The following is a 26,704-nucleotide window of genomic DNA, read 5'->3' on the forward strand; positions in this document are numbered from 1 at the left end:
CTTTGACTTAGAAATGGAGATGAGCACCAACCCCCAGAGTCAGTCACGACTGGACTTAACGTCAGGGGAAACCTTTACCTTTTACCTATACAGACGATCCCATGCACTGCGGTCAATGGAGGAGGCCCTTCTCTCAGTCCCACCCCCGTCACAAGCTCAGTTGGTGGGAACGAGAGGGGAGGGGGGCTTCTCTGTTATCGTTCCCCATCTCTGGAACTCCCTCCCTAATGAAATAAAAACAGCCCACACCCTCCTTTCCCTTAAGAAACTTCTGAATATGCACCTATGCACTTTAGTGGAGAGAAGGAGGATTAGGACACTTTAACCCATTGGAATTCTGGCTAACTCACTTGTATTATATGGCTGCTACCATATATCTTAAATGAACACCCATGTTAGCCATTTTAATGGTACAGTGTTTCCTTCCAACTTTGCGGGGGCCATGTAAATGGCCTTGGAGGGCCGCATCTGGTCCCCAAGCTCTGCACTAGAGCATGAATCCACTTTAAATCCGGTTTCTGCCTCCTGCAGAATTCTAGGGTTTATTGTTTGGTGAGGCCCAGGACCTATCCAGCTGAGCTGTTTAAAGCCCTAAGTGGATTTAAAGTGGACCCAAGCTCTAGTTGTGTTGTGGTCCTAAGTACTCTCAATTGGAAGGACTGTGGCCAATGGAAGAAGGAAAGGGGGCCTGTTTTAGGGCGCAGGGTGCCTTTAAACATCTCCCTTCCCACAAGATACTGTTTTCTCTCTCTTTAGTGTGTTTCTCCTCTTTGGAGTCCTTTCTTTCTGCTTTCAAGGCTTGCAAGTTTTGGGGAGCCCCAGTGGCCGAAGTTGACCGCCAGGCGGAGGAGAAGTTTGGGAGGACACAGAAAGGGAAGCCCCAAGGAGGCGGAGAAGAGGAGGAGGAGGAGGAGGAGGAGGAAGACTTTGGTTCTGCCTGCCACTCCCCAACCAGCTCTGCAGACGTTGTGTGCCTCTCTCCCACTCGGGAAACACAGCCTAGCCTACCTCCCAATTCCTTGTGGATTATTTATGAGTCGGGAATTGCTCCCCACCCCCCACCCCATGGATTACGAGTTGCTCAGGAAGAAAGGCAAGCCTCCCCATGAACGCTAAAGGGAGTGTCTTGGGAAGGCTCCGCTCCGTCCCTTGTTAGAGCGAGGAGTGAGCTCTGTTGTGTCCCTCCGAGCGCACTCCTCGCTCTCTCTCTCTCTCTCTTTCTCTCACCCCCTTGGAAGGCTTCTTCTTCCGCGCCTCCTTTTGTCTCCAGCCCGAAGCCCGGGCTCTGCTCGACATGGTGGGGATCGGGCGACGGCGGCGGAGGAGAGCATGAAGCCGCCGGGATGGGCGCCAACAATGGCAAGCGGTATGGCAGCGAAGGTGAGTCGGATCCCTTTTTTCTTTGGGGGGGGGGGGGGGGGAGGTTGCCACAGCCTCCTCCCGGGTCTCCTGTCCCAGGTCAGGGGGGGAAGTTCAAGGCAGTTTCTCAAACTCCTGTCCTTCCCTTTGAGAATCCTGGCTGCATCTACTGTTGAATGGATGCTGTTTGACCCCACTTTCACGTCGTAGCATCAGCAGTAAGAATCCGGCAGCATCATAGGCCTCTTCTACACTGCCATATAATCCAGATTATCCGAGAATCCCCGTTATCTCGTTTGAACTGGATGTGCGAAAAAGACCTTGGAGTCCTCCTGGACAACAAGTTAAACATGAGCCAACAATGTGATGCGGCAGCTAAAAAAGCCAATGGGATTCTGGCCTGTATAAGTAGGGGAATAGCGTCTAGATCCAGGGAAGTCATGCTCCCACTGTATTCTGCCTTCGTCAGACCACACCTGGAATACTGTGTCCAATTCTGGGCACCGCAGTTGAAGGGAGATGTTGACAAGCTGGAAAGCGCCCAGAGGAGGGTGACTAAAATGATTAAGGGTCTGGAGAACAAGCCCTATGAGGAGCAGCTTAAAGAGCTGGGCATGTTTAGCCTGCAGAAGAGAAGGCTGAGAGGAGACATGATAGCCATGTACAAATACGTGAAGGGAAGTCATAGGGAGGAGGGAGCAAGCTTGTTTTCTGCTGCCCTGCAGACTAGGACGCGGAACAATGGCTTCAAACTACAGGAAAGGAGATTCCAACTGAACATCAGGAAGAACTTTCTCACTGTGAGGGCTGTTTGATAGTGGAACTCTCTCCCCCGGACTGTGGTGGAGGCTCCTTCTTTGGAGGCTTTTAAGCAAAGGCTGGATGGCCATCTGTCGGGGGTGGTTTGAATGCGATTTCCTGCTTTTTAGCGGGGGGTTGGACTAGATGGCCCATGAGGTCTCTTCCAACTCTACTATTCTATGATTCTATGATTCTACACTCCCATATAATCCAGTTTAAAGCAGATAATCTGCGTTTTATATGGCAGTATACAAAAGGATGGACTCTCGGTGGCACAGTGGGTTTTACCGTTGAGCTGCTGAACTTGCTGACCAAAAGGTCGGAGGTTCGAATCTGGGGAGCGAAATGAGTTCCTGCTGTTAGCCTCAGCTTCTGCTAACCTAGCAGTTCGAAAACATGCAAATGTGATTAGATCAATAGGGTACCGCACCTTCGCAGTTCAAAAACATGCAAATGTTCTATGTTAAAAGGCATTGAATGTTTTCCTATATGTGTAATGTGATCTGCCCCGAGTCCCCTTCGGGGTGAGAAGGGTGGAATATAAATACTGTAAATAAATAATAAATCAATCAATCAATAGGTACCGCACCTTCGCAGTTCAAAAACATGCAAATGTGATTAGATAAATAGGTACTGCACCTTCTCAGTTCAAAAACATGCAAATGTAAGTAGATCAATACCATCAGGAAGGTAACGGCTGGCCACATGACCTTGGAGGTGTCTACAGACAATGCAGGCTCTTCAGCTTAGAAATGGAGATGAGCACCAACCCCCAGAGTCAAACAAGACTAGACTTAATGACAGCGGAAAATCTTTACCTTTACTAAAGAAAGGGCCAAAGAAAGTGCATCATCCCTGTAGGATCCCTGCAGTTTAACAAAGCTTTCAGTGCTGTTACTCAATGGTACAGGCTCCTGGGAGTTGTTGTTTGGTGAGGAAACAACACTCTCTTGGCAAAGAAGGCTAGAGACTTTGGCCTCTTCCACACAGCTGAATGAAATCCCACGTTATCTGCATGACACACCCACACACTTCAGCTGAGACACTAATGTGTCACGACACACAATTTGTAAAGCTCTGCTCTAAATGCTGTTGGAATACATCCCCTATCAGTCCTACCTCTGGCCCAGTTGCCTAGACTGCTGGGAATTATAGCATAATAATACATTATTGGCCGCATGTTCCTCAGCTTGACTTACAACCTAACACATTGTTTATTGCTTGTAAATGAGTCTGACAGAGCTTTGTGTTTGAGGAAAAAGGCCTAAAAGTGGTGCTCATGTTTGCAAAATTCTTTTGGGTGATTACCATGTTTCTTGCCAAGTCTGTTGATATTTCTCATTTGATTAACTGAGACTGAGATGATGACTTGCTTGCAGCCATGCAGTGTGTTTGTGGCAGGAGTGGTATTTAAAATGAGGTTTCCAAATTCAAGAGCCAGTTAGTGTACATTGTGTACTCTCCTTATTTCTTCTGTCGGGAAGTTTAATTGCTGTAAAAGACCTGACATATGAAAAGTGAAAGAATTGGTGATATCCATTTGAATATTATTCCTGTTCCTGCCCTGGGACTTGCATGCCAGTACAGACTGATAACGCCATCCATGACTGCAATGTGGGACATTTTGGTGGGGCTCCCAGAATGTCTGCATCATGTTTAGAAAGTCTCCACCCTGACCAAATAGCATCCATGGGGACTGGATTTAAGAGCTACTAACAAAACAATGGGAACCATATTTAGCAAGCATCTTTGCTGTCAGGAATTTGTGCATAGCCTATTTGTGATGATCTGGCCTATCTGTACTCAATTGTGTAGCTTGTTTCTTCTCTTTTAACCCAAATTCATGGCAAAACCACTTGTTTTGCCTATAATTCCCAAAATCTCTTGATCAGCAGGGATTTTGGGAGCTTTAGTCCAAAACTGTAACTTTTCTAAACTCTAAAAAAAAAAAATCTAGTGCTTGTTTAATTTTGCGTGCTTAGAGGAGTGGTTCCCAACCTGAGGACCAAAAACTGTTTTGTAACCCTTTTGGTACTAATGTTGGAGAGTGGTCCCTGGTCCAAGTGTTCCCTGGTCAAAAAAAGGTTGGGAACCACTGGTTTAGAGAAATTATTAGGATACTATATTTGGCAAATGGGAAACAGTTCAGGGAATTATGGGTTGAAACATCAAGTCCTTTTGGTACATTGTAAAAAAGATGAGCTGTAACATAATAATGGGTAATCTGACATTCCTAAGCAAACTCAGACATACTTTTTGACTTCTTTTGTTCTGAGTTATGAAATTGGGGCTGTGCTTTGGTTTTAGACTATATCTTGCTGTCTTTCTTATTCTTTTATAAAATAAACATGGTGGTTTCGTCTTCTGCTGAATGATACCAACACATCAGAGGAAGAACCAGTTAAAATAGACACAAACACACTGTTTCCTCTTTTTTTGCCTTTGAGCTAACACCACATACATTCCTTTTACTCCTTTGTAGCTCATTCCTGCTATTTCAGGATTCCTGCATTGTGCAGTGTGGTATAGGACGGCTTCCTGGCGAAATGGCAAGTTTTTCAACCCCAGGGACAAAGCCAGAGAGGCAGGGTTTAATGTGCTCCAGCTGTTCTGTTTAATGCTACCTCTGCAGTTTCGCTTTACTCAACACTTTTTTTGAGCTTACATTTGGATATATAAAGAGAGCTGAGCCTTCCCCTTGTTGAGATATAGTATTAGTTACAAAACTCTGATGGGATGGTTGGCTTCTCTCTCATTCTCTCGAGCAGTTATCAGAAAGGTCTCTATGAAATTAAAGTTGTGTGGGTTGAGGGGAAAACATAATCCACTGCAAAAAAAAACCCCAATAGCTCTTTTTGTTTTTTGTTGCTTTTCATATACATTTCCTCTGGGATTTCAGTTCAGAAGAGGTGAATGTCAAGTTAAGCTTCATTCTCTTCCTCTGAAGGTGGGAGGCTTTTGTTCATGCTTCCCGTAGACTTGTCATTCAGGCCAAGACGTGTTGTTGTTGTGCGCGCTATCATGTTAACTCTGATCTATGACAATCCTATCATAAGATTTGCTTGAGAAGTTTTTTCATAAGACATTAGCTATTGTCTTTCTCTGAAGCTGAGAGACTGAGATTTGTTCCTAGGTCACCCGGGTCTTCTCCTATCCTAGGTTGCTTCCAGACAGCAAATCACGAGTTCCATGTTGCAAAAAACAAAAACAAAAACAACAACAACAACAACAACAACCCCGGGACCTGAGAACAGGTCTACACACAGACCTGTTGTTCCCGGGATTTCTGCCTATGACATCCAGACTTGCTGCTTCATTGCAGGATTTCGAAGTCCACAAAATGACCACCATGGGACATTCACTGGAAATTTCAGATTTAAAAAAAACTTTAAATGCGCAGATGTGAATATACATGTAGTTTATACAAGTTTTGTTCCTTAGTCATACATATTTGTTCATTGTTTTTATTCTGAAAAGATGGCAAAAGTTGACTAGAGGGTGAGAACTTTGTCCTGGAAAGAGAAACGTCATCCTCCACATGTTTAATGAAGTTTGTGGCACACACAAATAAATTTTGTGGAGTAGGACCACTACTTTCAAAGTCGGGATTACATTATTGAACAGAAACTGACACTTTTAAGCCAGGAACAGAGCTTCATCATCATTATTATTATCATTCAGAGTCCACATAACCATCTGTTCAGACAGGTTTGGTTGTGCACTTGTGGCTGGGAACAATCGGGTGATGTTACTGGGTTATACATGTCTGTTCCTCATTGCTTTTATCATAAAACATTGGGAAAGTTGCTTATATGGCAAAACCTTTGTTTGTGTGTCACAAACTTCATTAAATGTGTGAAGGACAAAGTTTCTCTTGCCAGGATAAATTTTTCACCATTTACTCAAGTGTTGCCATGATTTTAGGATATAACCAATCAGGAACCAACATGTATAACCGGGGAACAAACCAACATAAAAAATCCCATATTTTCTGAGTGTAGGGACATACAGAGATTCGAATATCCACATTTTTGCCAGAACCAGGATAAAATCTCGCGTTTTTAGCGCTTTGTAGCAATTCCTCCTGTGTTTTCAGGGGACATTGTTTGGCCACCATTTTGAACTGGGGGTTCCTGGGATAAAGGTACTGTGTGGATGGGCCACTAGTCTACTATATTATTCTGGCTAAGGTGTGAAAACCCCCAAAGTTACTTTTGGCTGTAGTGGTGCCACCAATTCTGACTATCTTCCCTGGGAAAGCAGTCTGTCTGTGGAAATCCAGAAGCCTAGGTCCTGAACAGGTCTTTTATTTGCCTTTAAAAAAAACATGTGGGCTCAAGATTTTTAAGTCTCCAGGTGGGATGAGCCAGTAGTTGTCACAACATAATGCCAGAATTTTTTATTTAGTGGTTGAGTTTGCTGCTTCAGCAATTTTTTAACCCATAAAATTGGACACTGAATATGTAGAATGTGCAGTCTGAAAACTAGTAATGTGCGATTGGAAAAATGGGAGGGAAATTAGACACATTAAGTGTTTCTTAAGCACTTAAATGACAGTGTTTATCAGGCAATCTTGGTGAAAATCGGAGAAGCTGAGAGGTATCAGTTTTGACAGTTCCATTTTAATGAGGCAGCCGGAATGGATCTAGTCACTGACTTGGGATTTACAGTGGTGCGTGCACTGTTGGATTCTCCTGGCAGTTAATGAACTAGGGCATATCCATAAATGAACTATTGTTCAAGAGCTAATTATTCATGTAGGGAAAGTGCCACTGATAGGGGTTAAACAAGGAGTAAAAATTTTGGTTTGACTTATTAGAAATAAATCATATAGTAGTAACTATCAGCCAACATGAATTGATTCACGTTCACAGTTGAATTGAGTACAGAGAATTTCTTCCTGCCTTTAGAGCAGGCATGGTAAACTAAGGCCTAGGGGCCAGATGCGGCCCCCTGAGTGCTTACCTCAGGCCCTTCTCATTTTCCCTGTCCTCCTGGCAGGACGTGGTGGCCTGCTGCATCCTTATGCCAAAAAGATAGGGGAGGAAGGCACATAGCAGCTGAGAGCCCCCTGGAGCACTCTCAGCCACCGTATGTCTCAATTTCCTCTCAACATAAAGACGGTGCAAACAGCCCCATCCTTATTCTGGGAGGATGGCTCAAAGAAGACCCTCCTGAGCACTCTCAACTGCTGCCTGTCTCATCCTCCTCCCGGCATAATGCCAAGAGCACAGACCGAGTATTGGGGGAAGAGAAGGGGGAGGGGGAGAGGGGAGGATCAGAGCAGTTGCAGCATGTCCCACCTTCCTCCTGGCATAAAAATAGGGTGAGCAGCCCCATCTTTATGCTGGGCGGACAATCTGAGGATGACCAAGGCCCTGCCCTCTCCTAGGCCCGCCCCCTCTTGAATCCTTCCCCTCCTGGGTCCACCCCAGCCAGCATGTGCCTGCCCCCCTCCAAGCCCCACCCTCTTGGCTGGACCCGCAATGCAGCCCCGAGAGAAAAAAGTTTGCCCATGCCTGCTCTAGAGCAAGGGTGAACAAATTCTCCAATCCAGAGGACAATTCCCCAACCCAAACCCAACCTACAGGTTGCACACACACACATACACACACTGCAAGCCTGAAGATCTACATTTTCTTCTATAGTTCCTCTCAAAATGGGAACACAAAGTGATGTGGCATTACTTGCTATCTTCCTTTTGAGAGAGACTGCAGGGGCAAAGGAAGATGCCACAAGTAGCACAGGATTCTGGGGTATTTTGATGATGGTATTTGTTTTGCATTTTTCATTCATTTGTGGGTGCTTTCTGCAGAGTGTTGAGACAAAAATTATCCTCAAATTATGCCTTTTAAAACATGGGGAGTTGGGTAGCTTTGGGGGACTGGAAGGGTCCTCCAGGACCAACAAAAGTTTGGTTCAGGAGTGCATGAGGTCTACAGGGTGCACTATGGCCAATCCTTGTACAAATTTCTACTTGAAGGTAGAAGGGCACTAGGATGTGTTACAGGACACAGGGCTTTCCTATCTCTTTCACTGAGAGCCCTTCCACACAGCCAAATAACCCAGAATATCAAGGCAAAAAATCCCACAATATCTCCTTTGAACTGGGTTATCTGAGTCCACACTGCCCTATATTCCAGTTCAAAGCAGATAATGTAGGATTTTATTCAGCTGTGTGGAAGGGGCCTGAGCATACTCTTCTAGGCTCTTTTGGCATTTGTTCTTTCTTTTTCTGATTTGTCATGCACATTGAATTATTTCCTTCTGTGAATGAGAGACACAGCTACATGTTTTGGACCAGTGGTTCCCAAACTTATTTGGCCTACCGCCCTCTTTCCAGAAAAAATATGACTCAACGCCCCCTGGAAGGGGGGACGTGGCTTAGAGGGGTGGGCGTGGTTCCTGCTCAAGAGGGCGGGGCTGAGCCTCTCTCCTAGTCCAAGATGCAGGGCTGGGAGGGGGAGGGAGAGGTGGGCAGAGCCACAAATGGGAGGCCAGGACTGGGATGGGCGGAGTTACGAGCTCTGAGGCAGGGCTGAGCTTCTATCCCTGTCCTGTGGTGCCTGCCAGGACACAGGGAGTGGGGCTAGAGGAGGAGGCAGGGCCTCTTCCCAAGTGCCTGATGGGGCTGAACCTCTCTACCCCGCCCCCGTGTTCTAACAAGCGCCTCAGAGGAGGTATACAGAGGCTCAGCCCTGTCTTGCGGTCTTGGGAAGAGGCCCCGCCCTTTAGTCCTAAAAAGCCTCTCAGGAGAAGTATAGAGGCTCAGCCCTGTCCCGGGCTCTTGGAAGCCCCCATCCCTAGCTCCGCCCTCTGTTTCCTAACAGGTGCTTCAGGAGAGGTATAGATTCTCAGCCCTGTCTTGGGCTCTTGGCAAGAAGCCATGCCCAGTCCTCTAGCTCTGCCCATTGTATCCTAACAGGTGCCTCAAGTGCTCAGCCTTGTGTCCGGCACTTGGGAAGAGGCCCCGCCCCAACCCTGGCCCCGCCCCCATGTCCTAATAGGTGCCATCACCGCCCCCCTGGATCGCTGCAGCGCCCACCAGGGTGCAGTAGCACCCACTTTGGGAATCGCTGTTTTACTTCACTTCACTTCACTTTATTTCTTAATTAGTCGCTCTCCATCAGAGTGCTACGAGCAACTTACAATTTAAAATGTCATTCCACAATATAAAAACATTCAACATAAAAACATTCAACAGTGACTATTTGGCAAATTAGATCTGATTTACTTAAATGCACATCCAAACAGCCAAGTCTTGAGCGCTTTTACAAAAGGTCGCAACTCCGACATTGCTCATATGGAGGCAATGAGTTCCACAGAATTGGAGCATAGGTCAAAAAGGCTCTACGCCTTGTAGCTTCCAGGTGTACCTCCCTAGGGCCCGGTACATATAGGAGATTTTCCTGGGAGGATCGAGGTGACCACTGATGAATAAAAGGAATGAGGCGGTCCCTAAGATATAATGGTCCTTGGCCATTTCGAGCTTTAAATGTTAGGATCAGTATCTTGTAAGAGATCCAATGTTCTATTGGTAGCCAATGCAGTTGTTTCAGAATCGGTGTAATATGGGATCTTATAGATGATTCCGTTAGCAGCCTGGCCGCCGCATTTTGGACCATTCGGATCTTCTGGGGTTTTGTCTTCGGAAGGCCAGCATATAAGGCATTACAATAATCCAACCTAGTGGTGACTGTTGCATGGATTACCGTTGCCAGTGCTTCTGTTGAAAGGTAGGGTGCCAATTTCCTTGCCTGGCAAAGATGAAAAAAGGCCTGCTGACTTATGGCAGTGATCTGGGCCTCCATTGTCAGCGATGAGTCCAACACAACCCCAAGGCTTTTAACAGTAGCAGATGGAACCAGAACTTCCCCATCAAAATCAGGCAGTGACTGGATTAGCTCTGGTGGCTGGCCGGGCCAGAGTATCTCAGTTTTTGCGGGATTCACTTTTAGTCTACTTGCTCGCAGACAACTCATCACTGCTTCCAAACACAGCTTAAAGTTCTCAGGAATTGTGGTTGTCCCAGGTTCGAGACGCAAGAGTAGCTGGATATCATCTGCATACTGGTAGCACTCTATGCCAAAGCTCTGCACTAGTTCAGCAAGTGGTCGGACGTAGATGTTAAATAACAGGGGCGAAAGGACAGCACCCTGGGGAACTCCACAGCCAAGGCAGGAGCTCTCAGAGCTTTGGCCTAACCACTCCACCCTCTGTCTCCGGTCCCGGAGAAATGAACGGAACCATTTAAGAGCTAAACCTTGTACACCAGACATAGCCAATCGATGGATCAGCAAGCCATGGTCCACGGTGTCGAATGCAGCTGTAAGGTCCAAGAGTACCAATAGCGCTGATCCGCCCCGGTCTAACTGACGATGAATTTCGTCAGTAATAGCTACCAAGACAGTCTCTGTCCCATGACCTGAACAAAAGCCTGATTGAAAGGGGTCTAAGCCCGCAGTCTCATCTAAGAATTGCTGTAGCTGTCCCGCCACTGTCCGTTCAATCACCTTGCTCAAAAATGGAAGGTTTGAAACTGGGTGGTAGTTACTAGGTATGGCGGCGTCTAGACTTGGTTTTTTCAGAAGAGGGTGAACCACTGCTTCTTTAAGACACTCTGGGAAAATTCCTTGTTCCAAGGAGCTGTTAATGATGTTCCTTAAGGGATCTCGTAGTCCCTCCCAGCACTGCTTAACCAACCGGGAGGGGCAAGGGTCAAGGGAGCAGGTAGTTGGTCTTGCTGCAGCTAGAGTCTTTTCCAGATCTTCCATTTCTAATGGCACAAAAAGTTCTAGAAGTTTGTCACTAGATGGCCAGAAAGCTTCTAGTTCCTTTAATGTGTCCTCTGTGGGAGGTAGCCCTTCGCGAAGCAGGTTGATCTTATTTATGAAGTAGCTCTGAAAGGCCTCTGCTGTAATATCTTGACTGGCCATATCTTTGGCTGGATGGGTTGGATTTGTGTCCGACTCTTTGTGATCTCATGGACCAGTCCACGCCAGAGCTTCCTGTCAGCTGTCGCCGCCCCCAGTTCCTTCAAGGCCAAGTCAGTCACTTCAAAGATATCAATCAGTCTGGAGTCCCTGCTGGCGTAGTGGGTTAAAGCCTTGTGACTTGAAGGTTAGGTTGCTGACCTGAAGGCTGCCAGATTAAAATCCCACCCGGGCTGAGCGCAAATGAGCTCCCTCTATCAGCTCCAGCTCCATGCGGGGACATGAGAAAAGCCTCCCATAAGGATGGTAAAACATCAAAACACCCGGGCATCCCCTGGGCAACGTCCTAGCAGACAGCCAATTCTCTCACACCAGAAGCGACTTGTAGTTTCTCAAGTCGCTCCTGACATGAAAAAAAAAATCAGTCTGGTTGCCATAATCTTGGTTTTCTTGATGTTTAACTGCAACCCAGCTTTTGCACTTTCTTCTTTCACCTTGGTGATAAGGCTCCTCGGCTCCTCCTCACTTTCAGCCATCAGATTGGTATCATCTGCATATCTAAGGTTGTTAACGTTTCTTCCAGCAATTTAAACTCTGGCCTTGGATTCGTCAAGCCCCGCATGTCGCATGATGTGTTCTGCATACAAGTTGAATAGGTAAGGTGAAAGTATACAGCCCTGGTGTACTCCTTTCCCAATATTGAGCCAGTCTGTTGTTCTGTGGTCTGTTCTTACTGTGACTACTTGGTCTTTACACAGATTTCTCAGGAGACAGACAAGGTGACTTGATATTTCCATACCACCAAGAACATGCCACAATTTATTATGATCTACACAGTTGAAGGCTTTAGAATAAATAAAGCAGAAATAGATGTTTTTTCTAAAACTCTCTGGCTTCCTCCATTATCCAGCAGATATTGGCAATTTGGTCTCTTGTTCCTCTGCCTTTTCTAAACCCAGCTTGTACATCTGGCAACTCTTGCTCCATGTATTGCTGGAGTCTGCCTTGAAGGATCTTGAGCATTACTTTGCTGGCATGTGAAATAAGTGCCACTGTACGGAAGTTTGACCATTCTTTAGCGTTTCCCTTTTTTGATATGGGGATATAAATTGATTTTTTTTCCAATCTGATGGCCATTCTTGTGTTTTCCATATTTGCTGGCATATGGCATGTATCACCTTGACAGCATCATCTTTCAAGATTTTAAACAACTCAGCTGGGATCCCGTCGTCTTCTGCAGCCTTGTTATCAGCAATGCTTCTTAAGGCCCATTCAACCTTACGCCTCAGGATGTCTGGTTCTAATTCACTCACCACACCGTCAAAGTTTTCTTCTATATTATTATCCTTCCTATACAGATCTTCTGTATATTCTCGCCACATTTTCTTGATATCTTCAGCTTCTGTTAGGTCCTTGCCATCTTTGTTTTTGATCATTCCCATTTTTGCCTGAAATTTACCTCCAATGTTTCTGATTTTCTGGAAGAGGTCTCTTGTCCTTCCTATTCTATTGTCTTCTTCCACTTCCATGCATTGCTTGTTTAAAAATAGTTCCTTGTCTCTTCTGGCTAACCTCTGGAATTGTGCATTTAATTGAGCGTATCTCCCATATCACTGTTTCCTTTCACCTTCCTACTTTCTTGGGCTATTTCCAGTGTATCAGCTGACAACCATCTTGCCTTCTTGGTTTTCCTTTTCTTTGGAACATACTTTGTTACCGCCTCCTGAACATTATTGTGAACTTCTGTCCATAGTTCTTCTGGGACTCTATTTATTAAATCTAGTCTCTGAAATCTATTCTTCACCTCCACTGCATATTCACTAGGAATATTTGTGAGATCATATCTAATTGGTCTATGTATTTTCCCCATTCTCTTTAGTCTGATTCTAAATTGTGCACTATGAAATTCTTGATCTGAACTACAGTCAGCTCCAGGTTTTGTTTTCACTGACTGGATGGATGTCCACTACCTTTGGCTGCAAAGTCTGTCAGTCTGATTTCGGTGTTGACCATCTGGTGAAGTCCATGTATAAAGCCTTCTTTTAGGTTGTTGGAAGAGAATGTTTGTTACGCACAGTGAGTTTTCCTGACAAAATTCGCCTACGTCCTGTTTCATTTTGTTGCCCCAAACCGTGCTTGCCTGTGATCCTGGTTGTCATTTGACTGCCCACCTTAGCATACCAATCTCCTGTAATGAAAATAATATTTCTTTTGGTGTATTATCCAGTAGGTGCTGCAGATCCTCATAGAACTGATCTAATTCTGCTTCTTCAGCAGCAGTGGTTGGGGCATATATTTGGATCACTGTGATGTTAAACGGCTTACCTTGAACTCAAATTGAGATCATTCTATCATTTTTTGGGTTGTATCCGAGCACTGCTTTAGCAACTGTATTATTAATTATGAAGGCTACTCCATTTCTTCGGTGTTCCTCTTGTCCACAGGAAACTTGGGGGTGGGATAAATAGTAACGTTATTATCAAAGCAGATAATCCATATTATATATGAGTCTACACTGTCATATAATCCAGTTCAAAGCAGATAATCTGGTTTTTATATGGCAGTGTAGAAGGGACCTTAGAAGTAGCACTTTTATGCCACTGATGAGCTAGAGGGTGTCGCAAAAGGATAAGTTATGTGTTTCTTTATGGAGAATTGTGTGGTCTCCTAGATGTTAAGAAGTTGACATTCCAAGAAGCCAAGCTAGCCAACTGTGAGGAATACTGGGAGTTGCAGTTTGACATTATCTCTAGGGCCACACAGTTTTCACCCTTGATTTAATGGAAGGGAAGAAAATGGCTGCTGATATGAGATTGGATCAGGGTGGTTGCGGCTGAAGGTATGTCTTTAATAAAAACCAACATTGATATTGGCTCATGGTTATGGGTGGAATGGGACATGACATTCCTTGGGTTTAATCTTTTTTGCATTTCCTCATCCCAATAAACATCTCTCCTTGTATATGATGATTCTATATTTCTCTTCAGAACAGTGGTTCTCAACCTGGGGTCCCCAGATGTTTCTGTCTTCCAACTCCCAGAAATCCTAACAGCTGGTAAACTGGCTGAGATGTCTGTGAGTTGTAGGCCAAAAACATCTGAGGACCCTAGGCTGAGAGCCACTGCTTCAGAAGATAATCCCCCCTTCTACACTTCCATATAACTCACATTATCAAAGCAGATAAGCCATATTATCTGCTTTGAACTGGATTATATCCGTCTACAGTGCCTTATAATCCAGTTGAAAGCAGATAATCTGAATTTTATATGGCAATGTAGAGGGAACCAATAGCAAAAAGAATTTGATCATTATTTGTGACCCATGCCATTAAAGTCTATCAGGGAAGCATTGTGAGGATGCATCCTTCTGCTATTTGTATTCTTTGCTCTTCCCTATATAGATACTACATTATTATTTCACTTCACAAGGGTACAGTTTGTATCCCCAAGACCCTACAATATCTGCTTGCCTGTTTTCAGAGCCTCAAGGGATGCCTGTGAAATGAAAATGATTACGCTTGGAACAGGACAGCTCTGGCTCCAGATTTAAGGGAGTTGGCCTCATTGCAAAGTTTGTGTTAGCTGAACATTTCTAAATCCCAATACAAAAATCTTGAAAGTGTGTTCCCGAAGCCTGCAAAAACCAGGATACTGCAGTCATCTACCAAGGAGAAATTGCCAATTGAAAAATATCCAGAGCATTAAATACTAGTCAGCCATGTGTGCTACGATGGCACTCCTTGTCAAAAACCGATTAAATCAAGTGAGAGGGAAAATGAATGGAAAAGAAGTTTTATGTACATGCTCATAGACAGTCTGAATGTTCCAGAAATACTTTTTATAATAGAAAAGTGAGCGATTAAATGTATCACATGATACGTTTTCCCTCGATTCCTTGACAATAGATAACCAGGAATGCTCCATAGAGCCAGGAGTGTTCAATCCTAATCTGAGGGTAGTATGGTATATATAGTCTGGCAGATACTGGTCAGCCGAGAGCATGTCTTTCATTTAAGTTGTAAGCATGAAATAAGAATTTAGCACAATACTTTCTTATTTCATGCTCACATTATTGCATTTATGAGAGTTCAGGGGTGATTGGCTGTAACATGCAGACCTGACAGAAGTTTGGTTTTGGCCAGTCATGAGACTATTACATTGAATGAGCTCAGGCCCAACAGATGATACTATAAAGCAATGGTTTTCAAAATGAATTTGTTTGATCCTGGGAGAATTTCCTTAGGTAATGCTGACTACCTCCTTCTGTCACCTTCCACTTCACCAAACATTGAATCATTTTGCCCTTATGAGAGATTAATGCAATGGTCCAATGGTCAGTGAAATCTCTGGTCTCCCCATTTGTGAATATTAGAATGCATGTGGAGTTTTTTCAATCTTTGGGCCGCGAGAAAGAAAATCCGGTCCGTGAACCTCCTTCCTCTTTATTTATTTTATTTATTTTATTCCTGCTCCTTTCACAGAGCTGACCATTGCATTGGATAGACTACATCAGCTCTAGATTATTGAATATGTTTTTCTGTGAGCAGAGATGGTCCAACCATAAGGTGAACTAGGCACTTGCCTGTGGCACCAACGTCATGGGGGCGCCATCGTCCCGGGATGATGGCACCACCCCCACCTCCTTCTCCTTCGGGCCTCCCGGCAGCTGCGCTGGGCCTTCCGGCCGGTGCGGACCCGCCTTCGCGCCGCACGGGCCCACCTTTGGGCCCTTTAGCGATTGGGAGGTCTGTGGGAACTTGGAAGCTAGGTAAGTGGGGTTTATATATCTGTAGAAGGTCCAGGGTGGGAGAAAGCACTCTTCTTTGAAGCAGGTGTAATTAGCATTTAATGGCCCTGTGGCTTCAAGGCCTGGCTTCTTCTTGCCTGGGAAAAAATTTTTTGGGAGGTGTTAGCTATCCCTGATTGTTTACTATCTGGATTTCTCCTGTTTTCAGAGTGTTGTTATTTTTTTATTGTCCTATTTTTTTTAATACTGGGGGCTGTCTGGGTTATCTAAGTCCACACTGCCCTATATCCCTGTTCAATGTTTGGTGCTAAATTCGCAAATATAGTAATTCCTACATAACATTACCATGTATTGAACTGCTTTTTCTGTTGATTCGTTGTAAAACATGATGTTTTGGTGCTTAATTTGTAAAATCTTAATGTAATTTGATGTTTACTATGCTTTTTCTTAACCCCTCCTTATTATCCAACATTTTCGCTTATTTCAACACTTTTATTTTTCAGTGATTGGTTTTTTGGGGGGGGGGGGGGGGCAAAATTCCGTTTGCCTACACTTGAAAATTACCTAGGGCCGGCTGAGTGAGCAGATGGCGACTACTGGATGCCATATGTTCTGTATCAGAAACTAGAGCTGATGTGGTCTATCCAATGCAATTTTCTGAATCAGCATTCCAAATAACCAAACCAAATCGAAAGTTAACCAAAAACTGATTGATAACCCTTTTGGTACTAATGTAGGAGAGTGGTCCCTGGTCAAGTGGGCCATGGTCGAAGTGGGCCCTGGTCAAAGTGGGCCCTGATCAAAAAAAAGGTTTCGGAACCACTGATTTATAGGATCCTTCTTCTAAACTGCAGTGTGAAAATGTGATAGAAAGGGGCAGGGAGGACTTCTCTCTCTTCTCTCTCCTTCCCACTGAGACCCCTTCCACACAGGTGTATAAAAGCCATATTGAACTGGATTATATGGTAGTGTGGACACGGATAGCAGAGTTACCATTCCATGGTGGTGCAATGGGTTAAACTCTTGTGCCAGCTGAACTGCTGACCTAAAGGTTGGTGATTCAAATCTGCGAGACGGGGCAAGATCCCATCTGTCAGCCCTGGCTTCTCATGTGGAGACATGAAAGAAGCCTCCAAGCAGGATGGTAGCACATCCGGATGTCCCCTGGGCCGATTCTCTCACACCAGAAGCAACTTGCAGTATGTTCTCAATTCGCTTCTGATATGATAAAAAAGTAAATATTGTGGATTATCTGCCTTGATATTCTGGGTTATATGGCTGTATGGAAGGGCCCCTAGAATATCAAGGCAGATAATCCACAATATCTGCTTTGAACTGGGTTATCTGAGTCAACACTGGCATATAATCCACTTCAATGTGGATTTTATACAGCTGTGTGAAAGAGCTCTGAGTTAATTAAGGGTGAACTACTTTTGTACTTTGAAAGCAATTTTCATCAGTTGAAGACAAAGGGAAAATAGGACATTTTTAAAGCAGCTGAAAAATTAGAATGATAGGATTAATTGGGATTGCCCTGCCACAATGGGAAGTTATGATATTAGGTAGAATTGTGTATTTAAAAATTATAGTGCTTTATTTTTTTTTGAATTGGCATTGGACATTTCCCTTGCTCCCTACCCTTATTGTTTAGAACTGCAGATTTTAAAGTTGGGTCTGGTCCAATGAGGAATGCTTGTTCATGCTATGTCATGTACAAGAGACATATTTTATGCACTTATTTTTCCAAGGACAGTAGAAATGTGCATCTAGGTTTTTAATGTGGACGTTTGCGCTGTGCACCACTTTGCTATTGCATTGATTCTTCAGTGTAGACCAAACAGGCACAAAGAAGAGATATAGTAGTCATGGGCGATTTCAATTATCCCGATATCTGCTGGAAAACAAACTCAGCCAAGAGTACAAAGTCCAACAAATTCCTCACTTGCCTTGCAGACAATTTTATGGTCCAGAAGGTAGAAGAGGCAACAAGAGGATCAGCAACTCTTGATCTAATCTTAACAAATGTGGAAGACCTGATCAATACAGTTGAAGTGGTTGGATCCTTAGGGGCAAGTGACCATGTGCTCCTGGAGTTTGCAATACAAAGGAATGCTGAAACTAAGACAAGTCAAACACGCATTCTCGACTTTAAGAGAGCTGACTTCCAAAAAATGAAGGAATTACTGAGCGGCATTCCATGGACGCCAAAATTAAAAAACAAGGGAGTTAAGGATGGATGGGAGTTTTTCAAAAGTGAAATACTCAAGGCGCAAATGCAAACAGTGCCAACAAAGAAGAAAAATAAGACAAGTGCAAAGAAGTCAGAATGGATGTCCAAAGAACTTCTAACTGAGCTAAAGCTCAAAAGTGACATGCACAAGAAGTGGAAAAGGGGAGAAATCACCAAAGAAGAATTCAAACGTATAGCCAACACCTGTAGGGAAAAGGTTCGCAAGGCTAAAGCGCAAAATGAGCTCAGGCTTGCCAGGGACATAAAAAACGACAAAAAAGGTTTTTTTGCTTACGTTGGTAGAAAAAGGAAGAACAAGGAGGCGATAGGGCCTCTGCAAGGAGAAGATGGGGTGATGGCGACAGGGGACAGGGAAAAGGCAGAACTGCTCAATGCCTTCTTTGCCTCGGTCTTCTCACAAAAAGAAAGCCATCTTCAACCTCAGCAACATGAAATGGACGAAGGATTGGGGGAAATCCAACCCCAAATAGGGAAACAAGTTGTCCAGGAACACCTGGCCTCTCTAAACGAATTCAAGTCCCCAGGGCCAGATCAGCTACATCCAAGAGTATTGAAGGAATTAGCAGAAGTTATTTCAGAACCACTAGCAATTATCTTCGAGAGTTCTTGGAGAACGGGAGAAGTCCCAGCAGATTGGAGGAGGGCGAATGTGGTCCCTATCTTCAAGAAGGGAAAAAAGAACGACCCAAACAATTACCGTCTGGTCAGCCTCACATCGATACCAGGCAAGATTCTGGAAAAGATCATCAAGGAAGTGGTCTGCGAACACTTAGAAACAAATGCGGTCATTGCTAATAGTCAACACGGATTTACCAAAAACAAGTCATGCCAGACTAATCTGATCTCTTTTTTCGATAGAGTTACGAGTTGGGTCGATACAGGGAATGCTGTGGATGTAGCCTACCTGGATTTCAGTAAGGCCTTCGACAAAGTACCCCACAACCTTCTGGCAAATAAACTAGTAAAATGTGGGCTAGACAAAACTACGGTTAGGTGGATCTGTAATTGGCTAAGTGAACGAACCCAAAGGGTGCTCACCAATGCGTCATCTTCATCATGGAAAGAAGTGACAAGTGGAGTGCCGCAGGGCTCCGTCCTGGGCCCAGTTCTGTTCAACATCTTTATTAACGACTTAGACGAAGGGTTAGAAGGCACGATCATCAAGTTTGCAGACGACACAAAACTGGGAGGGATAGCTAACACTCCAGAAGACAGGAGCAGAATTCAAAACGATCTTGACAGACTAGAGAGATGGGCCGAAACTAACAAAATGAAGTTCAACAGGGACAAATGCAAGATACTTCACTTCGGCAGAAAAAATGGAAATCAAAGATACAGAATGGGGGACGCCTGGCTTGACAGCAGTGTGTGCGAAAAAGACCTTGGAGTCCTCGTGGACAACAAGTTAAACATGAGCCAACGGGATTCTGGCCTACATAAATAGGGGTATAGCGTCTAGATCCAGGGAAGTCCTGCTCCCCCTCTATTCTGCCTTGGTCAGACCACACCTGGAATACTGCGTCCAATTCTGGGCACCACAGTTGAAGGGAGATGTTGACAAGCTGGAAAGCGTCCAGAGGAGGGCGACTAAAATGATTAAGGGTCTGGAGAACAAGCCCTATGAGGAGCGGCTTAAAGAACTAGGCATGTTTAGCCTGCAAAAGAGAAGGCTGAGAGGAGACATGATAGCCATGTACAAATACGTGAAGGGAAGTCATAGGGAGGAGGGAGCAAGCTTGTTTTCTGCTGCCCTGCAGACTAGGACACGGAACAATGGCTTCAAACTACAGGAAAGGAGATTCCACCTGAACATCAGGAAAAACTTCCTCACTGTGAGGGCTGTTCGACAGTGGAACTCTCTCCCCCGGGCTGTGGTGGAGGCTCCTTCCTTGGAGGCTTTTAAGCAGAGGCTGGATGGCCATCTGTCGGGGGTGCTTTGAATGCGATTTCCTGCTTCTTGGCAGGGGGTTGGACTGGATGGCCCATGAGGTCTCTTCCAACTCTACTATTCTATGATTCTATGATTCTAGACAAGTCATGGTATACCTAGTCAATATTTCTAATGAGGGAACAAAGAAGGAAGTGCTTGCTCAGTTTGAGGCTAAAACAGGAAATTCTTTTCTCCTGCTGCACAAATGTTTCCAGGGTAGTGTCATAAATCATAAAGCATTTGTCTCCCAGTGGTCTGTAAGATAAGGCCTTCACAGTGGAAACCAGTACACTGACAACTTCTCCCCCTCTTGTGAATATATTTTTGCCTCTGGCTAACACTTACTTTTTCTGTCCTCAACAGGAAGACTGGGCTTGTAGATATTTCTCAATGTGATGCTTAGAAAAGTAATGCATGCATTTTTCCTCAGTGTGTGGAATGAAGGTTGTAAAAGTTATCACATAGGATATCTAGGAAGTTTAGTTAGGTTTATCACTCAACCATTGAAGTACACCATTGTGTTGTCAAACACAATAACCTCCCCCCCCCCCCCAGCAGCAATTTATAGTTTTTCCATATTTTTATTTCCCTTTAAAATTATTTTCTGGACTTCCACAATTGCAGAGAAGGATACTGGCAGTGGACAAGTGGCAGAAACTCACCCACAAAGTTTATATTGCTTCAAAACCTTTAATGAAAGGTAATTTTTCCTTCAACTTTCTGCCTAACTTGTATCATTTAATACTATTTCTATACCTATATGTGTATAATATATGATTTGGGCCAAGACGAATCTCAAAGGTCTTTACCTTTCAGCCACCCCACAGACAGCCCCCCCCACAGAGATGTTTCCTGGACGACAAGGCTGGGTTAATCTCCCCCCCCCCCCCCGGCTATCCCCAACAAAGGTGATAATCAAGTTCCATTGTGTGCACATGCAAAACAATAGACAGTTTTCCAGCTTGATCAGATAAAGTCAGGAGATGTTTGTTGAGCCAGATATCCCACTCGAGCTGAGAGATTGCTGACCACGGAAACAGAAGCTTAGAATATGTACATACATTTACAGACTCTTTATTTCAACTCCGAAATTTGATTGAAAGTGATCAGCACCTGTTGTTTCGGGGATTCCTCTGTTTGTTTTCCAAAAGCGTTTCCCCATCACCTGGAACTAGACTATTGAGCCACTTGGAAACTCATTAACATTTCCCAAGTATGGACATGGATCTTCTGGAGCTCACGCCTCCCAAGGGGGACGCCTCCTACAGCTGATTGGCCTTCCCAAGCCAATTCCCTGTCATTTCCTCCATGCCAAATCTCCGCTTGGCGGTGACAACATCATCGGAGCACTGGCCAATCAGGGCACATGTTGTAGTTCAGCCTGTGTTACCTGTGTTAGTGCCTGATGACAATGAGGTGTCTGGGCCTGGGCCTGTGTCTGATTCTGGGCCTGTGGCTGATTGCAATGGGAATAATGGTCTTGACAGGCTTGTGTTAGAGCCAGAGGCTTCTGCAGAACAGACACTGGAGCCTCAAGGCCAAATTCCTGAAAGGGGCTGCTTTTCTGAGGGAGATTCTTCATATACTATATATATATATATTCTTCAATAAACTGTTTGTTGATAGATTCAGTTGGTGTGGTGTCTTACGGTCAGAGAGCTGTAGCTCTGGGACACAACAGCACAGATCCAAACAGACCTCTCTTTTAGCCAATCAGGGTAGAAAGCAGGAGGTTTGAATAGCTGTCAAAAGTATAAAATCTCATGTCTCTGTATTCATGTTATGCTGTACCTTTGAAAGCATTTGCTTGTACATGTATCCAGAACTGACCCGAGGTCATTCTAAATAGTAGGCGAACCTAATTCTGCCCCCCCCCCTCAAATTTTGGTGCCCACCCCCCACAAACCAGAGGCGGCGGCAGCAGTGGCTGAGGCGGTGGCTGCAGAGGCGGCGGCAAGGTTGATGGGTTGAGAAAGCTTGCACGGATGGGTGGCTGGCAGGGCTTCAACCCATCAACCTTGCACATCAACCCCACGGTGGCATAGGTGCCCCCGGAACAATTACGCCACAGGCGACCGCTTAATTGGCCTCACCTATGGACCGCCTCTGCACGTATCCTTTCTTGGCAGATCAAATAAACCTCTGTGCCTTGTCTTTACCCTGATGAGTGAACTTTCTGTTCTGGTCTATTTCAATTTGGTTTTATGAACAACAGAAATCTGTGTCTATCCTAGGAGCCTTCAAGAGCAGCAGTTCACTTTTTAAAATATTTTATCTGTATTGCTTAACTTTTTTTAAAAAAAATATCAATTTTCCAAAATGAAAAATGGACTTCTGAATTTGCTATTTCTATTGTTTGTTTGTTTTTTGGTTTTTTTTTTTTAGGGTACATTCTTTGATATTCAAAGAATGGTCCTCAGCTATTCTACACAAGGTTCCTTACTGGAAACAAATTTTTATCTTTCAAAAAACAGATACAAAGTAATACACTTGTACTCCTGCTTTCTGAATTTTGTATTTATATCTTTCTCTTTGGTTCTCTTAGCCACAAGGAAATGTCTTTTAAGATGAAGCCTCCTTTTACGGAGAAAATCAGAGCAATGCTTACTGGTAATTCAACTAAAAAAACATTAGGCTTGAGAAAAAATGATTTTTTGTTTCCCAAACAGTGAAGGATTTGGCATTTGATTTTTTTGTTCTTTCTTTTGGGATAGGATGCCATATTTAAAACTGGAATGCCAGATCGAGCATTGCCCCAATTACTTGTCTATTTGGGGGCAATTTGAATGGTTATAATAGAGTGTGTTTATTTGTGTGATAACATGCTTAATGGTACCATCTGTGGTGTCCAAAAAAAGGAGTAAACAGTCCCAGCACAATATAACTGGTAAGTGCAAATGATACCAGTTTCAACTTAAAACCACTTGAGCCTTTATTTTAAGCTTTAGAGGAAATCCTGTCTGCCATTCTTAAATTGATGTGATTGCACTTCTCAAATTTCAACCCAAAATAGATGCCAAAGATGTACACACTCTGCCAAAATAGTTTTTGTATATTTAGAACACTTGGACTGTAAGATAAGCCAAAGCTAGAAGTGTTTTTGAGCAGTAAGGAGATCCAAGTTGGATTATTCTTCTTCAGCTTGGCATGCCATAATACCATGTCTGTCTCCAAGGAGAAGGGGCTTGTGAACTTGATCAGAGTTGACCCAAACTTTTTTTTTCTCCTGCAACAAAAGACAAAATGCTATTCTTGATTTCATGGGAAGATGTCAATAAACACAGGGATTGTTGGCAGTCAACAACTAGTGGCAATGACTAGTCAATACAATGCTGGCCATCCACCAACATACTAAGTGTCTTAGGGACTTGAGGTAATACGTTTGGCACACAGTGTAGGTCTTTCGGATCTTACTTTCTTCCTCAACATCTGTTACCTGAGGTAGGTCCCACGCTTTGCCTCATGCCAAGTTTACTCATCTGCTTTATCAAGACTAAAACCATGCCACCAGCACAAGGCCAGTATTTTTCTTCATGCCTACAAAGCTCTCTTTTATTTGGGTACACCATATACACATGTACAAGGTTGAGAAATCTCACAAGCCCTATGCTGCTGGTTTCTGATGAGGCTAAATGGCTGGGATGCTGGTGAACATGTAGATCTTTCCCTCAAATGTCCCCTTCATGTCTGCAGTATTTCAGGCCTTTTCATATTCAGTATGAAGATTTGAATAGTGCTTTCTGACTGGATTCTGTTCAATGTCATATCAGGGTTCATAAACATAGAACATTTCTCTGTATCTAAAGAAAATAAAGACAGCCATTGTATAGTGACATTCCAAATTTTTAATAATACGAGGGTGGGTCAAAAAGCTTTGCTCCCTGTGTCATAAAAACATTATAAATAAGCAGAAGTTGCTACAGTTCATAGCCTGAACTATCCTCTACAGTACACAAAACTATTGTTCAATGTAGTCACCATCAATTTGTACACATTTGTGCCATCGTTCAACCTAGATATCAAAACCATTTTGGAAAAATTCAGGGTTTTGCTTCGTGACCCTTGATTGAATCTAAAACCACATAGATTGTCTTTCAGAGGTCCAAAAACACAACCTATGTGATTTTAGATTCAATTACTTGGAATTACATTAAAACAGCTTTAAAATCAAGGGTCATGAAAAAAAACCCTGAATTTTTTCAAAATGGTTTTGATGCCTGTGTTAAACGATGGCATAAATGTGTACAAATTGATGATGCCTATGTTGAATGGCAGTTTTGTGTAGAGCAGTGGTTCTCAACCTGTGGGTCCCCAGATGTTTTGGCCTACAACTCCTAGAAATCCCAACCAGTTTACCAGCTGTTAGGATTTCTGGGAGTGGAAGGCCAAAACATCTGGGAACCCACAGGTTGAAAACCACTGGATTAGAGGATAGTTCGGACTATGATCTGTAGCAACTTCTGCTGTTAAATGTTCATTCATGACGTTATTATGACACAGGAGGCAAAACTTTTTTGACCCACCCTCATATTAAGAACAGTTCTTAGATTGGTCTTTAGTTATCTCATTGGCAAATATCCTTTCTGATCCTCATAGATATCTACTTGCCAAAATAATACGAAATATCTTATAGTCATTGAGATAGGGCCGGACACCAGTGTTCTTGTTTGTTTTTATTATATCTCTGCAAGTCCTCTCATCTGAATTCTGGTCATCTTCTTTTCTTAATCACTTTGTACGGCCCTGTTTGCCTTCCATTGAAGTGCTTTGTCTTCCATTGATCCATAGGGGATTTGGGATAGGAGCATGAAATGAATGGTATTCAAAGGAAAACCATTCTCTTCTTTTTGCCTTGGCATTGCATGTACAGTGCTATGGGTTCAATGGTTGTCTTCTACAGCTAGAAGTTCCATTGTAAAATGTGGGGAAGCTCTCTCTCCAACATTTGGATAGAACAGATAGTCCTGGGACAGAAGGGCTAGGGGCCTGAATGGCACATGTGCCCATACAAAGTTCATGAACGTTTTTACATTAAAGCTTAATTGCAACCCTGTTGCAAGCATGGCTGGTGGGAACGAGGGACAGGGCCTTCTCGGTAGTGGCTCCCTGACTGTGGAATACCCTCCCTAGCAACATCCGACAAGCCCCAACTCTTCTGGGCTTTAAAGACATGGCTGTGTGCCCGAGCATTCAATGAATAATCACCTAAGTCGACATGGTCTGAATCAAGTTTTAAGCCTGAGGTCCTGGATGAATGGTTTCAATCACACAGATGTTTTTAAATTTATAATGTGTTTTAATAATTCATTGATTTGTATGTATTGTTTTGCTTTTAATGACTGTATTTTGGGCATTGAATTTTGCCGATCTTTGTAAACCCTCCTGAGTCCCCTCTGGTGAGAAAGGCGGGATAAAAATGCTGTAAATAAATAAATAAATAAATAAATAAATAAATGTAAGCAAGGATCTTGACTACTTTTTATTTAGCTCACCCTTCTGTGTGACATGCTGTGTTCTGCTGCTTATTTTCTTTGGTATATGTACACGGTTTCCTCTTCTTCTTTTTCTTTTTTTTCTTTTTTTTTGGTATTTTTGAATAGAGGGTCTATAGAAAGCTGCAAAGCTGAAGCTGAGAATTGTGGTTGGCCATTTAAAAGTCCCATAGCATAAGTAACCTTGTTTTATGCTAATTGGTTTATAAGAGGCTGCTATACGCTTGGTGTGTATAAAAACCTGGGCATTTAAACAGGGTGGTGTTTGTGGGTGGGTGTGACATAGAAATGAGGTGTGAGGACTCCCTGTGAGGTGCTAAAGTGAGCAGGAGTTTTATTGAAATAGTGGAGGAAAGAAGCGACGTCAAGCTTTTTGTACACTTCCAAGGTGTGGTAGAGCTCTTAAATTTTTAAACTAAATCCTGAAGACTTCAGTTACCACACATGCTGAGTCTGTTCAAAAAATCACGTTTTGGCTTTTTAAGTGGCAATAGGAGTAAACCACTTTCTCCCCTATGTAGCCCCTTCCCATAACAACGGAATGTTATATCATAATCATAGTGTGGCCCAATATCCTAGTTTACACCAAACCATAGTTTCCTGGTTCAGATGAAATGGGAAACTATGGTTAATTGAAAACTTGTGCATTTCCTTTGACTGTGATATTAAGGGAGGGAAAGGGTTATTGTTGCATGGACAAAAGGCTTTTCCATAGTTTTTCCCCTTTTTCTTATTTTTCCCTTCTGTTGCTTTTTTGTTTTGTGGTTCTTTCATTTGCAAGCTACAAATGGAGTAACTTGCAAGAGTGTATACCTGAACATAAGTACCCTAACTTTTCCAAAACCTTACTTTTTAAAAGGAGACACTGTTAAACGTAAAGGTTTTGCCACCCAAGGAGACAAAGTAAATAACTGCACTTCAGTTAGGATGAGTCAGCATAAAGCTTTTTGTTGACATAGAAGTGTTGGGATTGCCTGTCTTTAGTAGAGCATTATGAAAGATGACATGAACATCTCGAATAAACATAGGTGTCTCAAAGTGCATACTTTTAATCCTGAAATGTTCTGTGTAGTTATCTGAAGTGCTGTTGCAGAGGCCACTGTAATAATTTGTCATGAACGTACTTCTGAGAAACATATCTGCCATTTCCCCTGCTAAAACACTGAACTCGCCCCAATCCCTTTACCATGCA

The 26,704-nt window shown here is 43.6% G+C and overlaps 1 protein-coding gene across 1 annotated transcript in view; it reads left to right on the forward strand.

The window, feature by feature from the left end:
* Positions 1–734: 734 nt before the first annotated feature.
* fbxl7 (F-box and leucine rich repeat protein 7) overlaps positions 735–26,704 on the forward strand; it is a 206,541-nt gene continuing 180,571 nt past the window's right edge. Inside the window, exon 1 of the mRNA XM_008108854.3 lies at positions 735–1,380. Coding sequence (XP_008107061.2) covers positions 1,344–1,380 — 37 coding nt within the window. The 5' untranslated portion in view covers positions 735–1,343. The remainder of the gene's footprint in view (positions 1,381–26,704) is intronic.

Source organism: Anolis carolinensis, chromosome 4 (assembly GCF_035594765.1).
Source record: "Anolis carolinensis isolate JA03-04 chromosome 4, rAnoCar3.1.pri, whole genome shotgun sequence".
Classification (NCBI taxonomy): domain Eukaryota; kingdom Metazoa; phylum Chordata; class Lepidosauria; order Squamata; family Dactyloidae; genus Anolis; species Anolis carolinensis.